The following is a 22580-nucleotide window of genomic DNA, read 5'->3' as shown; positions in this document are numbered from 1 at the left end:
GTATATGGCGATATACGTTGGCCATTGGTCCTGGCGGATTGGGTGAGATCTGTCCGTTTTCGTCCGATCTCTCCATAGGAATCGGCAGCACTCAACAAGCCCCTCCCCGCTCAGTGAGTAGAGAGGGACCTGTCATCCGCCGGCTCAGCGGAGATCAACAGAGAGCTCTACCGCTGAGCTGGCGGACTCTGTGGCAACCAATCTGCCTTATGTGAATGAGGCCTAAGACCAACAGTGTGAGACTAGGTCTGTTACAGACAAGTGTGCCTACTGCACTGCCCTTCAATGAGAATTCTGAAGCAGTTTTCCACCAAAGACTTTCCAAAGTCAGAAGCAGATGTGACAGAAATGAATGGGGTGAGAGTTTTGCTTTAAAGATGTGTACATCTGTGTTTTACTTTTTTGTTTTTACCCCACACAGGCATTTGAGCTTGCAACTGGTGACTATTTATTTGAACCACATTCTGGAGAAGATTATTCCAGAGATGAAGGTGCGTATTTCTCACAATTAGTTAGATTAGTTAGAATTACACATACACATCTTTTTACAATGGTGATGGCTTTTACTCCTTTTTTCCTAATTAACTGCTGCTACTATCCTTTGTTTACTTGGAGCCATTTAGCAAAATTTAGCGAATTCAATCCAGTCTATCTAGGTCACAGTCCTTTGATCATAATCAGTAGAGCTACAGTGAGTTTAGCTGACATAGAGAGAAATTTGATCCATGTGCGGCCACTGTGGTTGGGCAGAAGTCGATCTACTGATCAACTTCTGTTCAGCCACCCTGTTGATATTTTCTCGCTTAATCAGTGCTGTAGGCTGTAGACTGCAGAGCAGTCTATTCTGATGGTGAGGGAGTGTCCACGCTGTCGGAGTACAGTGACACAGTGGGCAGGATTCTTACATCCATATCGAGTGTGTGGATGGGGCAATTTGCTCAGTTTTTTCCATTCAACCCGCTGTCTGAATGAAAAAACTGACCCATGTATGGCCAACCGAAGGATGTGAATATATGGGTTACTAGAGGGCTTTTTAAATCAGTTATTGCCTTAATTCAGATGTCCTGTCTCTCTTTGTGGTCACCTCAAGTTTATTTTGCATTCCACTGTATGCAGATCACAATAATGCTCTCTTATTTTGGCTGCATAGGCCAAATATTGCAATAGTTAAAGGGGTTGTAAAGGTTCATTTTTTATTTTCTAAATAGATTCCTTTAAGCTATTGCATTGTTGGTTCACTTACCTTTTCCTTCGATTTCGCTTCTAAATGTTTTTTTTCTTTGTCTGAATTTCTCAATTCCTGTTCCTCCTCAGTAAGCTGTTCTGGCTGACTAAACACCTCTCGGATGATGGTGTGAAGTTTACTGAGGAGAAACAGGAAGTGAGAAATTTAGACAAAGAAAAAAAAAACATTTAGATTGGAAATCGAAGGAAAGGGTAAGTGAACCAACAATGCTCTAGCTTAAAGAAACCTATTTAGAAAATTAACCTTTACAACCCCTTTAAGACTACCTAATATAGCATAAATGCAGTATGTCAATGACCCATGGTAAAGTGAACATCTTAACGTTTATATACAGTTAGACTGCTCATATCTAATGTGGTTACTAGGAGACAGGCACACTCTGATCTCTGTCTGCCCTTGTTGAAATATAGAATACGGTCTTTGATCCTGAAAGCACTCAAAGCTGAGAACTTTCAGGTTGAACTAGAGATAAGAGACTGCCACTTTAAGGAGAGATGTGACTGAAAGCACATTAGGATTGTTTCCACACTCCAAGCAGGACACTGTGCAGTGAGCTGGGGGTCCCTAAGATGGTAATATTAATGGCCCTGGTATGAAGGAGTTCATTATTGCACCCAAAGGTTCTCTATCCTTTCAGAGTAATACTTAAGAATATACAGGCAACTTTTTGCATCCTGAATTACCTGCACCAGTACTGCATAGTGTATCTTACATTTTCACCATTCACTGAATGCTTGAAATGTTAAAGCTTTTCTAACGGAGAAGGAAGGCTTCTATGTAAAAGGTGGCCGGGTGTATGATGGCATCAGTTGTTACCCTAGAAACACTGATCAAATTCATAATTTTAGATTCTGGGTTTAACTTGAGCCCGAATAGTTGCAGTGGGACAGTCCTTTTTGCCCATGCTTCCATGCAGAAGACCCTTAGAAGGCACCTCAGCAGGAGAATTCTGTGTCCTTGTCTAAATGGCCACCAATTGGAAGGGTTTCAAGTGTTTACACTCCCATGTTTATTTTTTTCATGTACATTCAGTTGCGATTGTTAATGTATTCCTTAGCCTTATTTTTATCAGCATGTCAAAGGGAAGCACAGAGTTTCTTATATCTGCTAAACTGGTTTATAAACTTTTAAATATGGGATCTTTTACCAGATTTTCCTGTGCATTGTAGGAAACCCTACATGAATTGGTACATTTTAGTTACTGCTGATTATCAATGTGCAGTAATATTTTGAACAGTTAGGGTTCAGTGCCTATGTAAAGAATAAATGTAGCTTCTTTTCACGTTGTTCTTTTTGTCACGTTGTTCTTTTTGTCAGCCATCACCATATTTGGTTGGAAAACATAATTGTGGGTTGTTGCTGCCATTTTTCTAAAAACCAGTGCTAACTAGTGTTAGTCTATTCTTGTCTGATGACAAAAGAGTTTAAATGACTTTGTCAAACTAAGGTTCGGTGAATATCCAGCTACATATGTTGTGCCATGCATCCTTTCATCGAACCTCACAAAATCAGAAGGGTTGTCTCTAAATGTATACTTTATTGGAAGTTTTGTCACATACATCTAGTGATAGGGCATAGAGGCAGAGAATGCCCATGTTATCTAAGTAGAGCACTAAGCAATGCCATGCAACTGGGCTTGCTTGATGAAGGTGCCTGAGAGAAGTACTGCTTGCCCTAAACACCCAGTAAGATCGTCTTTATTTCTTCAGTACTCTAATCAGATTTGTTGATTTTGGTACATAAATGCTCCCGAGAATTTTTCTTTTATCGATTTCCATAAATTTGCTCATCCTAGCAATTTAAGTTGGAGAGTCGACATCAAGTTTGATTCATAGACCACATGTTATATGCCGCTACCTTCAGATAATTTCACACTGGAAAAAGCTTGACTGGGTCTGCGCCCCTTATTGTACCTCCTTTTAAACGACACTGCTAGCTGCCTTAGAGGCTCAGTAGCAGTTTATGTATTGATAACCCTCCGTTACATGTTGGGAACTGTACCCCGGACACCGTGGTAGTGGGGCTGACCTGTAATATTTGCTTCAGGCGCTGGATCCTGTGCTTGGTGCACAACTTGGTATGTGGTACAATGTGAGTTACCTAGCTGCAGGGTGCTATACTGGCACCGAGACTCTTAATACCCCTCTCAGGGTATGCCCACCATGACAGGCAAAGCATGGGCAGGACCAGAACATTGGGCAAGGTAAGACAGGGTCTCCCTATAGCCTTAGACATGCTGGTTTCTGGCTATACATGGCTTGATGACTCTGGTGTACAGTACATTCTTATTTCCCAGCACATGCTGCAGTGTCATGCACACAAGCAGTTTACAAGCCACAGATGTAGCGGGATTTATACTATTTTGTTTACCTGATTTTATTCTCTTACTTTCGGCCTTTAAGGAAACCGTGTTATAACTTTTACCTATTCCAGTTTGGTGGTCTTTTATCTAAGACTACCAGAAGTTTCTTTCTGGCTGTTGACGCAGGGCTCATGTGCTTCCTAACTGTGCACTTCCAGCCACCATTTTCTGCCAAGAATGCAAGCTGATCATTTGATTCAGTGGTCTTTTTTTTTTTTAAGACTACCAGAAGTTTTTATCTGCCTGCTGACGCAAGGGCTTTTGGGCATTCTTACTGCGCACTTCCAGCTGCCATTTTCTGCCAAGAATGCAAGCTGATCATTTGCCACACCACCTGTTGCTCATTTCCTCTTGGACATAGTCACTTGAACACAGTCAATGACTGACTGATTTGGCTTGATTCCTTTAGACCTGACATGCTCAACTTTCCTGATTGACATCTATTCCATGATTACCACACAGGGGAAAACCCTCATCTTCAAACAGAGGATTGGAGGCACATGGGAGCAGAAACAGCGGGCACAGACAGAGGCAAGTCTGCCTCGAGATCTTGGAAAACTTTTAAAGTAGTTGTAAACCTCAGACATGAAATCTGAACAAAGCACATATTTCCATAGTGTTTGTCCCTCTCTAAAGCACCAAGTCTTATTTTTCTCTGCCTCCTTGTTCCTCTGCTTTTAGCATACCTCACTACTGACAGATTATTCTGACAACAAGAGGTAAAAATGTGAAAGAGGAATCTCCAGCACGCAACCTGTGTCTGACAGCCACAGCCCTCTTGCTGTGTGATGGGAGTGTGTCCATACCCTCCAATCAGCTCTCGGAGCTCTTGTACAGTGTGTAACTGCAGCTTCCCATGCCCTGCTTTGTGAGTCTGTGAAAAGTCTTTTATCTCAGAGTTTTACATGGCTGTGCAGTATAATTGAATGCTTATAAACAGGTGCAACTTATGTAGGAAGATTTGTTTCACGTCTGTGTATCGTCTGAGGCTAGTTCCTTCACTGGGTATAGGTAGGGGTTTACAACCACTTTTAAGTTCTTCTCAAATTCTACAAGTGAACACCACTCCAGTACTCTGACTCCAGCTTCCCTAAAAGTATGCATCACACGACCTGTTTGAAGGCAGAATTTACTGCCACTGTGTCTTTTCTTTTCCGGAAGCTTTTGCCAATTCTGGAATCTGAGGGGTTTACCAGACACAAGAAATCCTCTGCCCCTTTCTCGCTCTGATTATCCTTAAGCAGAGGTGGTTGAACCACCACCATTCATGGAACTGCCTTACCTACCTTCTCTCTATATGCTATCTACAGTGGATTAATTGAGTCAGCATGTACTATTCTCTGGATAGATGCATCTAATGCTACTTAGCCACCACATACTGAAAAATGCACTAAAAGAGGACATTTGCTAGAAAGCCCCTTTCTAGCCTGACTCCAGTAAGTTGGCCCTTTTATCCTATGATTGGTCAAACCATGAGGGGTTATTCTACTTGCCTAACAACTTTTAAAGCCGTCTTTCCTCCGGAAACTGAATTTAAAGTGGAAGTCCAGCCAAATCCTAACTAGAATGTTTTTTTATCTTGATGCATTAAGATAAAAAGCATTCTGTGTGCAGCAACCCCCTTAATACTACTTCTGTCAATCAGGAGAGAGAAGGGACGGCGCCGAACCATGGCTCCGTGTCTGAATGGATACATGGAGCTGCAGCTTGGCTCGGGGGCAAGCTGCTTGCTGTGGGGGCACTCAACAGGAGCTTCAGCCAGGGACCCCAGAAGAGGAGGATCCGGGCTGTCCTATGCAAAACCACTGCACAGAGCAGGTAAGTATAACATGTTTGTTGTTTTAAGTAACCTGCTCCTACCCCTTTCTGTAACTACGCTCGAAGGGAAAGATGTCTATACTTATGCTAAGGGTGCTCCAGGCCTCTTGATCGGCTCCCAGCGCTGGCTATAGTGTAGAGGAGGGACAGCCAACAATGGATGCCCCATAGTAAGCCATGACATTACCACATAGCTGTCTGCAATCTCGCCTCCTAATTGGAACCGGCTGCTGGAGAGATCATGTCACTGGACCTGTGGAGTGACCTCAGTATAAATGTCCTGCTGCAGAATACATTTGGGGCCAATCACATGCCTCCCTGATGGTATGGCAAAAATGGATAAGTATCTGCTTGCATTTCTTATCATTGTGGACACCATTGATTCTGACCAAATCTACAACTCCATTTTTAGAAATGCAGCCTCAAACTTGCAAGGAACCTCTGCTATGCTTCACTGTTACCTGCAGACGCTCATTGTTGTACCTCTCTACAGCCCAAACAAATTGTCTCCTGCTACTATAGTTTTTACCAGTGTCCTATCACCCGATGATAACGGCATATAGCCTATAGTCTATAAATCAATTTCTGTGTTTTTTTTTTTTTTTTCATTTTGGATAGAGTAGACAGGGATCATTTCTGTCCAGTAGACACAACAGGAATTGAGAAAGTCTATCCAAAGTTAGGGACATATTCCAGTTGTGTCTATATGAAGTGTTTCCATTGGAAGATTTCTCTTCTATTTGTTCTAATGACAATTTAAAAATGTTGGATTTTCCCAACACTTTCAGCTCAAGAGTGGCACCATGGTCACCAGAACTGGTATGCCCTTTGGACAATGTCCCCTCTGTTACTGTTCTAGTGTCAACCTAAAATTTGGATTTTTTTTTTTTTTTTTCCATAGTGGTAAACAAGCCAAATATAAATAAAGAGGTCCAAACCAATATATGATCTATGGTGTTTCTAGCCTGAAATTCTACTTTTTTTTTTTATTATTCACTTGGTGATGGAATGAAGCATTTTAACTTCCTAGTTCTACAGAAAGAATGACAGAAAAGAAGCTGCATATTTTGAAAGTCTTCATGATATAACTTCAACGTGTTTATTTCTTCTTATAATCAAGAGTGAAGTGGATGGAAATTGTTCAGCAAGCTCATTTTATTTCATAATGTCACTCAGACGACATTAAATCTCTGTAAGACATGCATTTGTTTGAAAGCTGCCGGCTGAGCTCCAGTAGTATGTAGTCACAAGAACCCATTAAACAGCTCGCATGTAGGTGTGATTTGCCAGTCATTAGATTCAATTAGTCTATGCTGAGCTAAGCATTTATTCAGCTGCAAATCACTTGGATGGGCCAATATTATTTTGGTATTAAAAATTAAGTCATCTGTCAATTGCTTCTCTCCAGGGCATAAATCAATACAAATATTTGTGCTTTTTAATAAGTGAGGTGATATAGTGTGCAAAAGGTCTGCAGGACCATATGAGAAGATAAAGCTAGTATGGAGCGATTGTGATAGATCAAAGGTATTTCATTTATTTTCTTTTGAATTTGCAAATCACACTTATACATGAGGTCCACCTCATGTTACTAATGACATATTCGAGCTGGTATTTGTACACATGATTTTGTGTCTGGATTTTGACAGACTATATTAAAGGACTAATTATTCCTAACTGGCGTACCAAGGCTGTTCTACTCTGTCTGAATCTGTCCATTCTCATGCTTTATTGCTTGTTGATTTATTCCGCAACATAAACGCTGGTCATAAATTTTACTAATGGAGTCTGTTCTGCTGGGCCTTGTCTGCATGGGTTTGCCCCATAATTGGTTTTGAGTTTTTTATTTTAATTAATTCTATTTCCCTCCTCTTATCTCATTCTGTTCTTTTTTTTTTCTCACCCCTTCACTCCTTTTTCTCTCCTCCATAGACCACATAGCACACATCATTGAGCTTCTAGGCAATATCCCAAGACACTTTGCTCTGTCTGGAAAATATTCTCGGGAATTCTTCAATCGCAGAGGTAGTACCTCTTCCTTACAGAAGGCATTGTGATGTAGACAGAATGAATCTTCACACTGCTTTTTTTTTCCCAGACACCCCAAAATTATCATTTTTTGGTCACTCAACCATTTTTCATGGCTCTTTGGAAATGCACCCATCTCAGTGCATTTGAAACACTTTTTTTTTTTTTTTTTTAAAGTTTAATCTTTACTGCTAAAATATTTGACAACAGATAGTATTGGGTTGGTTAATCTGTTGCTGTGGCAACACCACCGTCAAGTTCATGTATATGGTAAAGCTTCAGAAATGAGTCGGAGATTTGTTCTGTCTGCACCATGCCCTCTTTCTAAATGTATAAAATGTACTGATTGAGTTGTATGTTTCTGTTTTGCTGGCAATGTTCTCCAAACACAGATCACATAGCATTGATCACTGAACTGCTGGGAAAAATCCCTCGAAAATTTGCTGTGTTGGGGAAATATTCCAAGGATTTTTTCACCAAAAAAGGTAACTGTTTCTGAACCACAAAACTGCTTCTTTCTATGTAGGTCAATGGTAACATTTAATATATTTACTTAATTTTGTTAAGTTTTATGAAAATTGATTCAGCTGTGCCCTTTTATAGTAACCCAGGCAGATTGCACCTTTAGTAGAATGCCATTATTTCTTAAAGGATCAAATACTTGTAGGTAGAATTTGGTGAGCACATTTTTCATTCAGTAAAAGCCAAGGAACCTATTTTTAAAATACACAAACAAAATCAACCATAGTATTTAATTTTGATGCACTGTGATATACTACATGCAGTAAATTAAACTCTTCTAAGACGCAGTACACTACACTAATCTTATATGTTGATGGTAGACACCCTCTGCTGTTTGCAGACCATGTTGTTAACTTCTGTGTTGGCTCCCCGGGAACTCCAAGAAGCGAATTTTGACTTCTAAACAGCCTGCCCTCTTACGGTTGCTGGGAAGCCCATAACCCTGAAAACTGTTTTTTTTTTGTTTTTTTTTAAAAACCTTGTTCTGTGTAGATATGCATTTTTATGGAACTCGCCTTTTTGAAACACTATTTTTTTTTATAGATTAATAGTTAAATAATGGCACATTTTAGAGTCCCACTGATGACATGGAGTGCAGTATTAAACATTAGGTGGGTGGTGGTCAGTCATACACTTGGTAGCATATGGAGGAAGGGGGAAGGCTTCAGTTACTTGGTAATATACAGAGTATGGTTTCAGTAGGGAGTGGGACTTAAACTAGAGGATCATTGGTAAATAATCGGATCTGATACCAATGAGTGTATTGGAAGCATTATTCTGTTGTGTGTCGATAATTCTGTTGTGTGTCGATAGATAAGGCTTGAATAAAGGTTTTCCAGTTGTCACCTCCATGTTTGAACCTCAATTTTTTATGTAGAGAGACCTACCACCCATTCCCTGTGAAATATGGAAGTTAACTTTTCTATAAATCAAATAGAAGGGGCTCGGGGTAATAGATTTATGCAAAATGGTCTTTTTTGCCACAAGAGAGATGACGGTGAGCGGATGTTTAGACTGAAAGTGTCCACACTGGAGATACCTGCATGGTAAAAAAAAGTTTTGGGGAAGCTACCATTTTAATTTAACTGACTGTGTTCATCAATGACATAGTGAGAGTTGTTTTTAGTGAGTGTAATAGAGAGCATTTATTGATTCTGTTAAAATTATGGGGGTTTTTAGGAATTGATGCACCAAGATAAGATATTTTGTCTTTACACCAGATAAAAGGAGAAAGATTTCTCAAAGGAGCCTTGGTACATTTGGTTGGATAAAGTGCCTTTGGTTTGTGCACATTAACGGAATAACCAGAAATTCGAAGTATCCTAGGGATAGAAGTATTCAGGATTGGCTGTATAAAATAGGTTTCTGCAAAAGCTGTAATTTTAATGGTATTTGGAATTCTAGGAGTTGTATAAGGGGGTCCATTGTAAGGTTGAAGAGGATTGGGAAAAAGGGGGCAGCCTTGCTTTGGGACATTGTAGGGAAGAGGAGACATGAATATTATTAGCCTTGTGTGGGGATTATTACATCTGTGTAGGGTGGTGAGAAGATGGTTCCATGGCCATGATCTCAGCTTGTGTACCCAGATAAGTGTGCTTGTTACGAAGGAAGCCCAGTTGGAGGGGAGTAAATAGCATGGGGTGTAAGTTTGGATGTGATCTGCCATGATTTAGCCCAGTTATAAACTAGCGAGTATAGGACAATAAGATTGGACATGTTTAGGGTTTTCCCTAGTTTCAGGATAAGGGCTGTGTGAGCTTCATTTAATTCATGGTATGGAACATTATGGGTAAGAATAGTTATAAAGGTTTGTAATTAGAGACACTTCTATGGGTAAAGGTTCAATAGCCTGTTGGACCCCCATTGTAATGATTGGGAAGTTTAAGTTGTTCGCCTTTGGTCTGGGGTAGGTTTGTGTAATCCTAGCTTGATCAATTAACTGCTGCTGTAAAGGGAAATGTGAGGACTGAGCTATGCAGAGATGCTCAAATGTTGAGAATATACAGTTAGTACATGTAGGTGCTGGTTTGTAGTCTCAGGTCTGTTAACCTAAGAATGTTTTCAACTGTGAGGTCTAGTCAATTTAGCAAGGACGGGGATGATTTTTTTCCCCCACCTATAAAATGTATTGCTAGTATAAAGTAGTCTTTGTTTTGTAAAGGAAGTTACAAAAGCATTTAAGAATTGCTGCTTCCTGGCATTATTTTTTCAAGTCAAGCAAGTTTTCCAATAAATGCCGTTTATAATGGAACAATAGCTTGTAAATGGGAGCATTGTTGATAAGCTTCCTCTTAAACTAAGAGATAAGTAGGGAACTTGTGAGTGGAGGGTCTAAATATGAGCAATCGTGGTTAGGAAAGATGTGATGGGGAGTCATCAGAGAGAGAAAAAATGGGTCCTAAAGAAGAAAAATGAAAAAGTAATCTGCTATTAGAAAGCAGTCTATTCTAGAAAAGTTGCGGGGAATAGCATGTGTAGTCATGTTTGGTTGTATGGAGTAATCTCCAGACATCGACCAATGAAGCTTTGGTTACATGGCACTGCAAGCACTCGTTGGAGGTAGAGTGTATAGTGCTGAATGGGGTAGATTGATTAATTTAACAAGTTTAGAGTAATTCAATACTGTACATTTTTTAAGTCAGTGCTTAGAGGTGTAGGCAGTTAGCAGCAAAGTAAATATACAAGCCTGTGACGTTCACACAGTGTGCAAGGATGTTCAAGCGTGATGTTGGAATAGGCAAATCCCCTGAATATTTGCCTTCACACAAAATGCATTGGGTGGAACCTACATCAATAGTTTAACATCTGCATGTGGGAGAAATCAGTGTTGCAGGGGAGTTTGCAGGTAGTGTGGGGTTGTGCAAAGCCCAGCTAAAATTGGCATCTTTTGTGCCCCAGAAGTCCTTGAGTAACTAACTATTTTGTTTTTCAAAATTATGCAGAGAAGGAGCCCTGACTTGCCTCCAATGTCATGAGCACTGTGTTTTTTTTTTTCAAGATGGTGATTCCAATAGCAATAAAGCCAGAGACCGCTAAACAACTAGTATTTTCAGAAGACTTGCAAATTGCAAAATGGAGATATCTTAAAGTGGTTGAAAGCCCTTAGGGCCAGTTCACGCCAGACACAGTTCCGTACAGTTTCGTGTGCATTTTGTTCTGCGCTAAAAATGCATGCGCAGTGTTTTCTATGTATACCAATGGCTCTAGTTCACACCATGGAGTCAGTTTCTGGTGCAGAAACAGACGGGAAACTGACTGCATGGTGTGAACTAGGGCCAACTATGGAAAACACTGTGCATGTATTTTGTGCAGAAAAAAAGCACACGGAACTGCGTCTGGTGTGAACTGGCCCTTATAATCAGCTAGAGAAGTGACTAGCATCAGGTGGTACACAGAGATGAAACAAATACTCTGACACAAGTTGTACCTGTTTATTTACAGCCCTTTCTTCTCTACAGCGTTCCTAAACACACATCTTACACAGTATGTCTCAGCTCTGGAAAGCAGGGGACAGGGATCTGAGGTCTTACACTGCAGAGCTCAGTGAAGATGGCGCTAAGTCCTGATTGGGGGGGGGGGGGGGGGACACGCACCCTCCTCACACAAGGGGAACATGCAAAGCTGTGGCTGTCAATAATGGGCAGTATGCTGGTGCTCTCCTCCCTCCTCACCAATTATCTCTTGGAGTTAGAAAAAGCTGTCAGAAGTAACTCGGATATTTGAGGAATGAGTCAGCAGAGAGAAATCACATGCCATGCTTTGAATAGAGACTAATACACAGTATAGAAAGATAATCATTAAGGATATGTTCTTGGGGGGGAGATGCCCTCATCCCCTCATCCCCTCATCCCTACCAATGTTCAAAACCAAACCCTCTAAGTGGGCTTTTTAGAGGCATGCAAACACGTAATAAATGAATAACAAACTGTACTCTACATGTTAAAAAGATAAAAATGCTTTAAAAGGAGAACCATTGCAGTCATATAGCATGTAAGTACCCAACACGTTTAAAAATATTCATTTTTGTCATCTTCTTAAGGGTTTAGTAGTTATCAGATATATTTATCCTTGGGGGTGTATGAGAGACCACATCATCGTTTTGAAATCAAGAAGGAAGGTTTGCCGTTGTCCATTAGCAGAGATCCACCAAGAACTGAAGGAAGAGGAGGTGCCTGACCCCTTAATCTCCCATCATTGGGGAACCTACCAAGATTCCACATCAGACCTTTAAATTAAATTACCACTTTATATTGTGTTCAATAATGAGACTGTCCAAATGAGCCTATAATTTAAACTGTAATTGGAAAATCCCAGGAATGGCTGGAGGGGGGAAGGATTACTCTTTTTAATCTCCAGAATGTGTGCACAAGATGTCTGTCATTTCCTGGTCATTTATGTGGGCAGTCTGGAGCACAGCAAGGCTTGATGGTTAAAGAGGAACTGCAGTCTGCTCACATAATGTGTAATAAAAAACATCTTTGCCATTCTGAAGCTTCCCTCCAACCCTTTTGCATATTATTTTATATATATATTGTGATTCTGTACTTGAAAAATATGCTGCAGAAATCTCCCTCCACCAAGTCTGGCTGCAGCCATTTTAACTGTGGCCAGCTGAAGCTGCTGCCTGTTCGCTTCCTGGATTTATAGACACATAGAGGCACACCCTCTGCAGCTCTCATTTGCCCTCTTATGGCTCATCCCCCCTCCCTTCCTGGCAAACTCTCACGAGAGAGAGAACTGTGCATGTAATGACCAAACAAGAAAGAAAAAGTGGGCTGTTTGCTGGCAGAAAAAAAATGTTTTATTATCCAAAGTTAAAGTGGAGTTCCACCCTGAAATTTTTTTTTTACTCCACAAATCTAAAAAAAAAGATTTTTTTTTTACTTACACGAAATAGCTGTTGCTATGCGGAAGTCCCGAATTTGCGGTGGATCCTTTTCCTCCTCCTACACTCTGTTTCTTCTTGTGAATGGGTCGCGCTGCATTCTAGGAACTGTGTGTATCCCAGAAAGCAGCCGGCCCATTCACAAAGCGCAGTAGGAAACGGGCGGCTTCACTGCCTTTTTCCCTTACTGTGGATGGCGTTGCCTGGAGCTGCCAGGATCGAGGATCGGCCTTGGTGGGGCCGACATCGCTGGCGACTAGGACAGGTAAGTGTCCTTATTAAAAGTCAGCAGCTACAGTGTTAGTAGCTGCTGACTTTTATTTTTTTATTTTTTTTACCGGACCTCCGCTTTAAAACAACAAGGGCAGAAGATTTGATAGATGGAAAGTTGAAAAAAATTACTGAAGGTCCTGCTTTAAATGGAGTAATTTTATATACGTGTCATGCCCCAAAAAATCCCACTTGGAAGGTTTGGTTTTCGTACAGTATAGAAGGATGTGCTTTGTTCAAAATTCATGTTTGAGGTTTACAACCACTTTAAAGTTTTCATCTGCAATCTGCTGACATTGGATGGTGCCTACTATATCAATACATAAGGTTAGTGTGATGTAGATTCATCCTGATTTGCTCAGTCACTCAGACTTTTGCAGCGACAAATATCCTGTTTTTTTTTTTTTTTTTTTTTTTTCATCTAGGATGGAGTTCATAATCTAGAGTTAAATTGGAGGTTCACCCAAAAACTCAATTTTTAACATTAGATTGAGGCTCATTTTGGGAAGCAGAATTGGTTGTTTTTTTTTAAATCGAAGCAGTACTTACCGTTTTAGAGAGCGATCTTCTCCGCCGCTTCCGGGTATGGGCTGCGGGACTGGGCGTTCCTATTTGATTGACAGGCTTCCGACGGTCACATACGATTTTCCGAAAGTAGCCGAACGTCGGTGCGCAGGCGCCGTATAGAGCTGCACCGACGTTCGGCTTCTTTCGGCTACTCGTGATGCGATGGGTGCGACCGTCGGAAGCCTGTCAATCAAATAGGAACGCCCAGTCCCTCAGCCCATACCCGGAAGCGGCGGAGAAGATCTAAAACGGTAAGTACAGCTTCGATTTGAAAAAAAACACCCGATTCCCCTTCACAAAATGAGCCTCAATCTAATGTTAAAAAAAAAAATTCGGGTGAACTCCTGCTTTAAAGCATTTCCTATGAAGGTCGATGATCTCATATTAATATATAAGGAAAAGTGTTTCACTTTAATTTACTGACCCACACCTGTAGACCAGCTGAATCCTACTGGTTGATATTCTTCTGTGCAGTATTTATATTTGAGATCCAGAGTGCAAGTGTTTATGCTACATTGTTCCATTGTTGGTCTGCGTCCTGCCCACAACACTTCATGCTATCCTTTTAAAAATTCTATGCTGCTGTTGGGACACGCCTGCAAAGTGCAAAGAGGCTAGAAAAAAATGTAATCTTTTTAGTCCGATTTACCTTGTTCTGTTATTTAGCCTAAATGACAGTATGCTATAATCTGTTTTAGTTGAACAGAACAGTACACAAGATTTTTAGTCTTTAACCATATGCAGCTACCTTCAGGTGATTGGACACTGGCAAAAAAAGCTGCAGGGTTATCCCCTAAAAAAACTTTCAATTGTATGCTACCTTCATTTTTTTTGCTAGTGTCCATAGGAAGCAGACTTGATCCTCTCTTAGGCAGAACTACACATTCTAGTCTTGTCTGATGTTCACTTCCCAGGCATGGAAAATTGGCAAACCGAATTTGGAGGCGTTTCAAATGTTTTCTGCAGGTAGAAAATGCCTAGGGGCTATGGATCTATTTCTATCCAGATTCAATAACAAACTGGGCAGGTTTAATGCCAAGTCCAGGAACCCCAGTGGACATGCTGTAATGCCCTGTACACACGATCGGTTCATCCAATGAAAACGGTCTGATGGATTTTTTCATCAGATATCTGATGAAGCTGGCTTTCATCAGTCATGCCTATACACCATCAGTTAAAAAAACGATAGTGTCCAACACGGTGACTTAAAACACAACGACATGCTGAGAAAAGTGAAGTTCAATGCTTCCAAGCATGCGTCGACTTGATTCTGAGCATGCGTGGATTTTTAACCGATGGACGTGCCCACAGACGATTGTTTTTTTTCTATCGGTTAGTTAACCATCAGATAATTTTAAAACCAGTTCCTAGTTTTTTAACCGATTGATAAAAATCCGATGGGGCCCACACACGATCGGTTAGTCTGATGAAAACGGTCCATCAGACCGATCGTGTGTACGTGGCAGAAGAATTCAGTTGCTAATATCTACGCTTTTCCAACTCTCCAACTTTTCCCTCGACTGTTCTGCAGAATAGTGATGGGAGGTATTCTGGAGATTCTCACCACACAAACTGGCCCATCAGGATTTGGTACTCCGACAAAATCAAATGCCCGGCAGACTCTACAAATCTTATGTCCTATACAACTAAGAAAAAAGGATTTTTGCACTTGCCAGTAAAAATCTATTTCTTGGAGCACAGTGCAGGACACGGGTTCCTCCCCACTGTTCTTATGATCTCCCAATGCTTGCTACAAAATTGAGGCTGAGAGTAAAATCCATTACACAGTGGTGTCCCTGCAGTTTTTTTATTTAATTTTTTGCTAGTGTCCACTCACCTGAAGGTACCTTTTATGTAACCCATCTGCGGTACTGTAAGAAATGGAGCATTAAGAATGTTTTTACGTGTGTAAATATCATTGAACAATTGTGCCAGAGGAAATGTCTACTATTCAGGTATTTGCATGTAGAAAGTGAAATTTTACAGTGTGACAAAAAATGACCTGCAAGAATTGACTGCCAAATTAATTATTTAATCCCCTGCAGATTTTGTAAATGTACCCATTTACAAAGAATTGAAGGGTCTATAATTGTTATAGGTGTATTTTAAATGAAAGACAAAAGATCAACCAAAAATCTAGAAAAAAATGCATAATACATATGTTTTAAATTAAAGTGATACTAAAGTTTCGAAAATATTTTTTTTTAAATAACAAACATGTTATACTTGCCTCCGCTGTGCAGCTCGTTTTTCAGAGTGGCCCCCGAACCTCGTCTTCTGGGGTCCCTCGGCGGCTGTTTTGGCTCCTCCCTGCATCAAATAACCCCCTCTGGGAAGTGCTTTTCCAAGAAGTTTACCTTGCGGGCGCGCTCTCGAGTCCAGCCTTTGCGTCCATAGACACGAATGCCGGACTCTTCCCCCGGCGCCCACATCATTGGATTTGATTGACAGCAGCTGCGCTGACATCAATCTATCCAATGAAGAGCCGAGAAGTCTCGGCTGAGAAGCCAGCGCGTTCTCGGCATGGGACTTTTGAGGGCTCAGGTAAGTAAACCGGGGGGCTGGGGGGCCAGTAAGTATCGGATGTTTTTTCACCTTGGGATGCATTAAGGTGAAAAAACAGGAAGGTTTACAACCCCTTTAAGTTGGGGTTCAGTGAGTAAAATAAGTATTTGATCCCCAAGCAAAACATGGCTTAGTACTTGGTGGGGAATCCCTTGTTGGCAAGCACAGAGGTGCAAGACATTTCTTGTAGTTGGTTACCAGGTTTGCACACATGTCGGGAGGGATTTTGGTCCACTCTTCTTTACAGATCTTCTCTAAATCCTTAAGGTTTCTTGGCTGTCGCTTGGCATCTCGAAACGTAGCTTGGCAACTCTATATTTTCTATAGGATTAAGGTCTTTAGACTTGCTAGGCCACTCCAAGACCTTTTATGTGCTTCTTCTTGAGCCACTCCTTTGTTGCCTTGGTGGTATGTTTTTGATCATTGTTATGCTGAAAGACCCATCTGCAGTGTTCTGCATAAGAGAAGGTTCTCATCCAAGATTTTACAATACATTGCCACATTGAAAGGCCCATGGGATGGGGCAAAGTCGGTCTGTACTGTTGGCAGATAAACCGTCCCAAAGCATCATGTTTCCACTTCCGTGCTTGACTGTAGGAATGGTGTTCTTAAGGTCAACGTCAGCATTTTTCTTCCTCCAAACACAGGGAGTCCCCCTCCTCAAGAATGCACAAGTACAGTAATGCCAATGAACATCTAAATGATTCAGAGAAGGATTGGTAGAAAGTGCTGTGGTCAGATGAGACCAAAATTAAGCTCTTTGGACTTCACTCAACTTGCGGTGTTTGGAGGAAAAAAATGCTGACTATTACTCTAAAAACACCATCAGTACAGTCAAGCACGGAGGTGGATACATGATGCTTTGGGGCTGGACAGGGCCATGTATTTTTCAATCTTGGATGAGAACCTTCTTTCCCCAGCCAGAACACTGCAGCTGGGTCTTTCAGCATGACAATGGCCCAAAACAATACCGCCAATGCAACAAAGGAGTGGCTCAAGAAGAAGCACATTAAGGTCATGGAGTGGCCCAGCCAGTCTCCAGACCTTAATCCTATAGAAAATGTATGGAGGGAGATGAAACTTCGAGTTGCCTTAAAACAGTCAAGAAACCTTAAGGATTTAGAGAAGATCTGTAAAGATGTGCAAACCTGGTCACCAACTACAAGAAACGTCTTACCTCCATGCTTGCCAACACGGGTTTCTCCACCAAGTACTAGGTCGTGTTTTGCTTGGGGATCAAATATTATTTTACTCACTGAACTGCAACTTAATTTATAGCATTTGTTTTATGTAGGGGGTTTTTCCCTGAGATTTTGGTTGATCTTCTGTCTGTCAATTAAAATACACCTCATTTCTTTGTAAGTGTGCAAACTTACAAAATCTGCAGGGGATCAAATAATAATTTTTCCCCACTGTAGATGAGGACTGCACTAGGAAACTATACAAGGAGCATTGTTGCCAATAAATGTAAGCATAGAAGGTTTTCAAAGAATGGGTGCAGTAGAGGCCATCAAGGAGCTTAGATTTTAAGCTCCTTGAGGGTAGGGACCGGCCATGACCTCAAGGTTCCATGTGTAGAGCTTGCTAAATTGTGCTTGTTTGGTACTTCATTCATTAAAACAGTGCACATTACCCCGGACCTGCATCTACATTACAAGTATCAACTAGATGATCGCCTCCTTTACTACTGTGTATTTGCCTTGAATACAGTGGTTCATTGTTGTGGGAGGGTTAGCTGCATCAGTACAGTGACCTACTAGTAGGCATAAAGACAGCTTCTGATGTGTACACCATTTCAAATGTTTCCCCTACCATATCTAATCCCTTTTCATATTATGTCCATATTAAAATGTATCAGATGAACAAAACAATTGCATTATGTTTAGGGGTTGTAAAGGTACAATTTGTTTCCCTAACTAGCTTCCTTTACCTTAGTGCAGTCCTCATTCACTTACTATATCCTTCGATTTTGCTTTTAAATGTCCTTATTTCTTCTGAGAAATACTCACTGCCTGTTCTTCTGTCTGTAACTACACGCAGTAATGCAAGGGTTTCTCCCTGGTGTGGAGTTTCGTGCTCGCCCCCTCCCTTGGACTAGAGGAGAGTCAGGATGCCCACTAACACACAGCTCCTTTCTCTATCTGCAACGTAGTGAGTGTCCTGACTCTCCTGTTGTCCAAGGGAGGGGGCGAGCATGACACTCCACACCAGGGAGAAAGCCTTGCATGTGGCTGTGTGGAGTTACAGACAGAAGAATACAAAAATAATATACACAATAGTGTATACAATCACCGCGCTACCTAAAATAAAAATATATATATATAAAAATGACAGCCAACACCACAAAATTAAATCAATTCTGCAGACAAACTATACAAAAAACAAAAGTGTAGCGCTAATTATATATGTGAAATAAGAAAGACTACATGAGTAAGTCTTATAAACATGTGATGATAACACCAAAAGTGCTCAAAAAGTCCATATATTGTTGTTATATAAAAAGTAAAGTCTGTAAAAACTCAAAATCAAATAAAAAATAATCCAACTAAGAGTGACTTAGTGTTGATAGTAATGATGAAAATTTGCTAGTAGATCCACCACCAATATATAAATGGGAGGCTTACCGGAGGGATTGGACCCAAGTAAGCATATACTTATTAGGTCAGACAGGCTTAGGGGATAACGATATCCTGATTCCAAAGCAACTTGAATGATGGACAGATGGATGAAATTCTATTGCATAGGCAATATGGAACCAACCGATGGAATAACAGGCAGAACCAGCCAATGATGACAATGGGCACTTTTCAATTACATGAGATCCAGAGGCTCAAAGTGTCAGGAGTAAAAAAGAGAAACGGGGGTGCACATAGTGTAAATCTGTATAAAATATTTTACTTGGCAGTAAATAGTAAAATGTACACACTCACATTTCAGTTGAAAATGGTAAGCAGTAAAAACAATCAAGCAGTAGGGTCAGCATGTGGTCCCGACGCGTTTCGATCACTAGACCGTCATCTTCTGTCCAGACAGAAGAATAGAAAGTGAGGATTTCTCCGAAGAAATAAGGACATTTAAAAGCAAATTCGAAGGATGAGGTTAGTGAAGGAGGACTGCACTAAGGTAAAGGAAGCTATTTAGGGAAAACAAATTGTACCTTTACAACCCCTTTAAAGCTTCTTGTTTTCCTAATTTACAAATACTAAGAAATGCTGGTTCGTATACCAACCACCACACTCCCTGCCTGGAGTTTGCATGTTCTCCCAGTGCCTGTGTGGGTTTCCTCCCACACTCGAAGGACATGCTTGTAGGTTAATTGGATCCTGTATAAATTGGCACTAGTACAGTACAGTATATGTAGGTATGAATGCGAATTAGGGAGCTTAGATTGTAAGCTCCTTGAGGGTAGGGACCGGTGTGAATGTACAATGTAGATGTAAAGCGCTGGGTAAATGGACAGCGCTATATAACTACCTGAAATAATACTTTTGCTCTCTTCATGTAGGGGAACTTCGGCACATCACTAAACTAAAACCTTGGAGTCTGTTTGATGTTCTGGTGGAGAAGTATGGCTGGCCACATGAAGATGCTGCTCAATTTACAGATTTTCTCACTCCCATGTTAGAAATGGTTCCTGAGAAACGTGCATCTGCTAGTGAGTGCCTGCGACATCCCTGGTTAAATTCGTAGGAATGTTCCCTCAAATACTTTGGACTTAAACAGCGACTGTCAATATCTGTAACAGGATTCTGAGTGATTTGGCTTTAGCTTTCCAACTTTTCTTTTAGGAGTACCTTGTTTTGTTTTCCTTTGCTTGGTGTGCGCTGTGGTCAATGGAAAGATTAGCCTCTGTGTCTTCAGCTCTAAGCTTTACCGACCCACTTTTTCTGGGGCCCGGGACGTGGGAGAAAAATGAGAAAAAACAAAAGAAAAAAAAAGCCTAATCTGGTCTTGTTTTTCATGTTACGTGGCATTCAGATGTCCAATTTTTGAACAAGAAGTCAATTTTTCCATGTGTCTGCCAGATTTTGTAACTATTTATGAAGATAAGTTTTAGCAGATGTTGGGTAAATTCAAGCTTTTGAAATGACTTAACAGGCCTAATGCATGGGTACTGTAACATTTTTACTTTAACTGAGGGATTCTCATTCTTGTACTATAGTGTATGTACATTCACTTTGTAAATGTTTCTTTTCATTGACAACCTTGCAGTGCTGGACTAGGCTGCAATATGTCTGTTGCCCACCTAGCACTGAGAAGGTTACTTACCAGTAAAGGGGATTGCAAATCCAATGCAGATTGATCTCCTCCACTTCATTTTTAGTGAACTTTCTGCATGTAGTGAATTACAGCTGGGTTTTCCGGAGATGCGTGGTCATTTTCTTGGTTTCGGTAACTAAAGCTGCTCTTCTTCTTTTTTTAAAGCAATTTCCCCAAAATGGCACTTTAGGGGAATTTGAACTCTTTATAGTCTAAACTGGTGTATGCACATGACAACATTCATAATTCAAATTGCTGCAACATTTCATATGTTTAGGTGAGGCCAAGCTCATCTCTGCATACTTTCAGCTACCTCCTCTTTGCAAAACACATTGAATTCTGCACACTCGCAAGAGACCAGTCGCATTGTATGCCGAATGAACTTGCCCCATCTGAGATAAAGCACAGGAGTTATCGTAAAAAGATAGTTCCAGGAAAGAAAAGCCCGAACACTGGAGCATCACTTTTTCAATACCTTTCTGTCTTTAGACAAATATGAAGTGTTCTGTCCTATTTAACATCAGCTGAGTACAACAGACTATTTTCGTTGTTATCCCAAGAAGCAAATATTTATTCAATGTCAGAAAATTTGGCCTTTTATTAGGCTGATTTCTTACAATAGGTAGTATTCTCATAAGGGTCTATTAATGTTGTATGTTGCATTAGCTATGGAAATTGCCACTGGGGATATATTGTGTGTAATGTCCAAGGTAACATTTTATTATATTTTTGCACATATGCAAAATAACTTAATAAAGATTTTAAAACCAACATTATGCTTCGATCTGTAGTGCAGTGGGCATAGTAGCTCTTTACTCGTTGTAATATTCTGACCGTTAAATAGCCCATTTCACAACTGCTTAGGTGTACATATAATTCAGCATTATTTTTTTAAAAGAAATGCACTGGTTACATGTATTTTCGATAAACTAACTACTTAGTAATTTGTTTTCCTTTTTAAACATTTAGTTTGTTTTGCTCCCTTTACAATGGCAAATAGAATTAAATGATGTTAGAGGTGATGCAGATTTTAGAATGTATGCAGAGATCTATTTAACTTTTTTTTTTTCTTTACTTTTTTTTTTTAAAGTCTGTGGATTGAATGTAAATTTTTTTCTGGTTTTACAAATTATGGTGCCACTTTGTTTTTTGATTTATCCATTGCGGTTTAATCACAAGCCTTTGCAATAATTAGATGTGAAAATACCCAGTGTTGTAACCGTAACCAATTGTGGTTGGAGGTGCTTGCAGTTGTCCAATAAAATGTATGTTTTTTTTTTCATAAAATGTGATTTGAATAATTTTTTCTAACTCAAATTTCTCTTTGCTAAGACCCATCTTAAAGTCGGCTTTGCATAAAATGCAAGGTCCACTTATATCCAGAATCCCCCCCCCCCCCCCCCCCCCCCATGTACAAATAGTATATGGCAGCTGTTTAGAAAAGTTAGAAAATATATTTACCTTACACTGTGGTTCCGTCCACCGCACCTAGCTGAGGTGCCATGTAGTCATTCCAGAAAGATACTGGGGACGCTTAGAATCCCAAATCTTGCAAGAAGTGTGCTTTTTGGTGAACATCATTTATAAATGAGGTTAAGACATTTGTAGAATATTTCAAATAATCTTTGCCAGGTTTAACCTCTCTAGAATCGCCCGCCCACATTGTACTGCGGATTGGCAGCTCCTACAGGCACAGTGATATACCTGTACGTTGCTGCCCATTTCCAGGTTAAGGGTGTGCGTCCCCCTGCCCACGGACTCTCGCTGTGATTGGACACAACTGGATTTTGTCAGAAACGGGTCCCTGTCATGAATCATTGGTTGGGACCTGATCGGCTGTGTCCAATCACAGCCCAGTGCCCCTTTTCTTCTCTCTGTAAAGCCGGTAGAAGAAATGAACAGTTTTTTTTTTAGTAAAAAGCACCACGCCTTACACACATTAACACTTGTTGGGCACACACTTATATCACCTTCCCAGGCAGGGTCATCAGTACAGTACCAGTGTATGGTATTATCACTTTATTGGTGTCACTGATGTCCATGTAAGTCAGTCCCCA

The 22580-nt window shown here is 40.5% G+C and overlaps 1 protein-coding gene across 7 annotated transcripts in view; it reads left to right on the top strand.

Annotated features, from left to right (window-relative positions):
- SRPK2 (SRSF protein kinase 2) overlaps positions 1-21810 on the top strand; it is a 239223-nt gene extending 217413 nt beyond the window's left edge. For 3 of the 7 annotated variants that reach the window (XM_040343508.1, XM_040343507.1, XM_040343514.1), the window contains 4 exons: positions 422-491; positions 7359-7451; positions 7847-7939; positions 19769-21810. In XM_040343508.1, the coding sequence (XP_040199442.1) occupies positions 422-491; positions 7359-7451; positions 7847-7939; positions 19769-19953 (441 nt within the window). In that variant the 3' untranslated portion in view covers positions 19954-21810. The remainder of the gene's footprint in view (positions 1-421; positions 492-7358; positions 7452-7846; positions 7940-19768) is intronic. The other 4 variants (XM_040343512.1, XM_040343510.1, XM_040343511.1 and 1 more) reach the window with 2 other exon arrangements.
- Positions 21811-22580: the final 770 nt, after the last annotated feature.

This window comes from Rana temporaria, chromosome 3 (genome assembly GCF_905171775.1).
Source record: "Rana temporaria chromosome 3, aRanTem1.1, whole genome shotgun sequence".
Lineage (NCBI taxonomy): Eukaryota > Metazoa > Chordata > Amphibia > Anura > Ranidae > Rana > Rana temporaria.
This window is presented reverse-complemented; position numbering and strand designations above follow the sequence as displayed.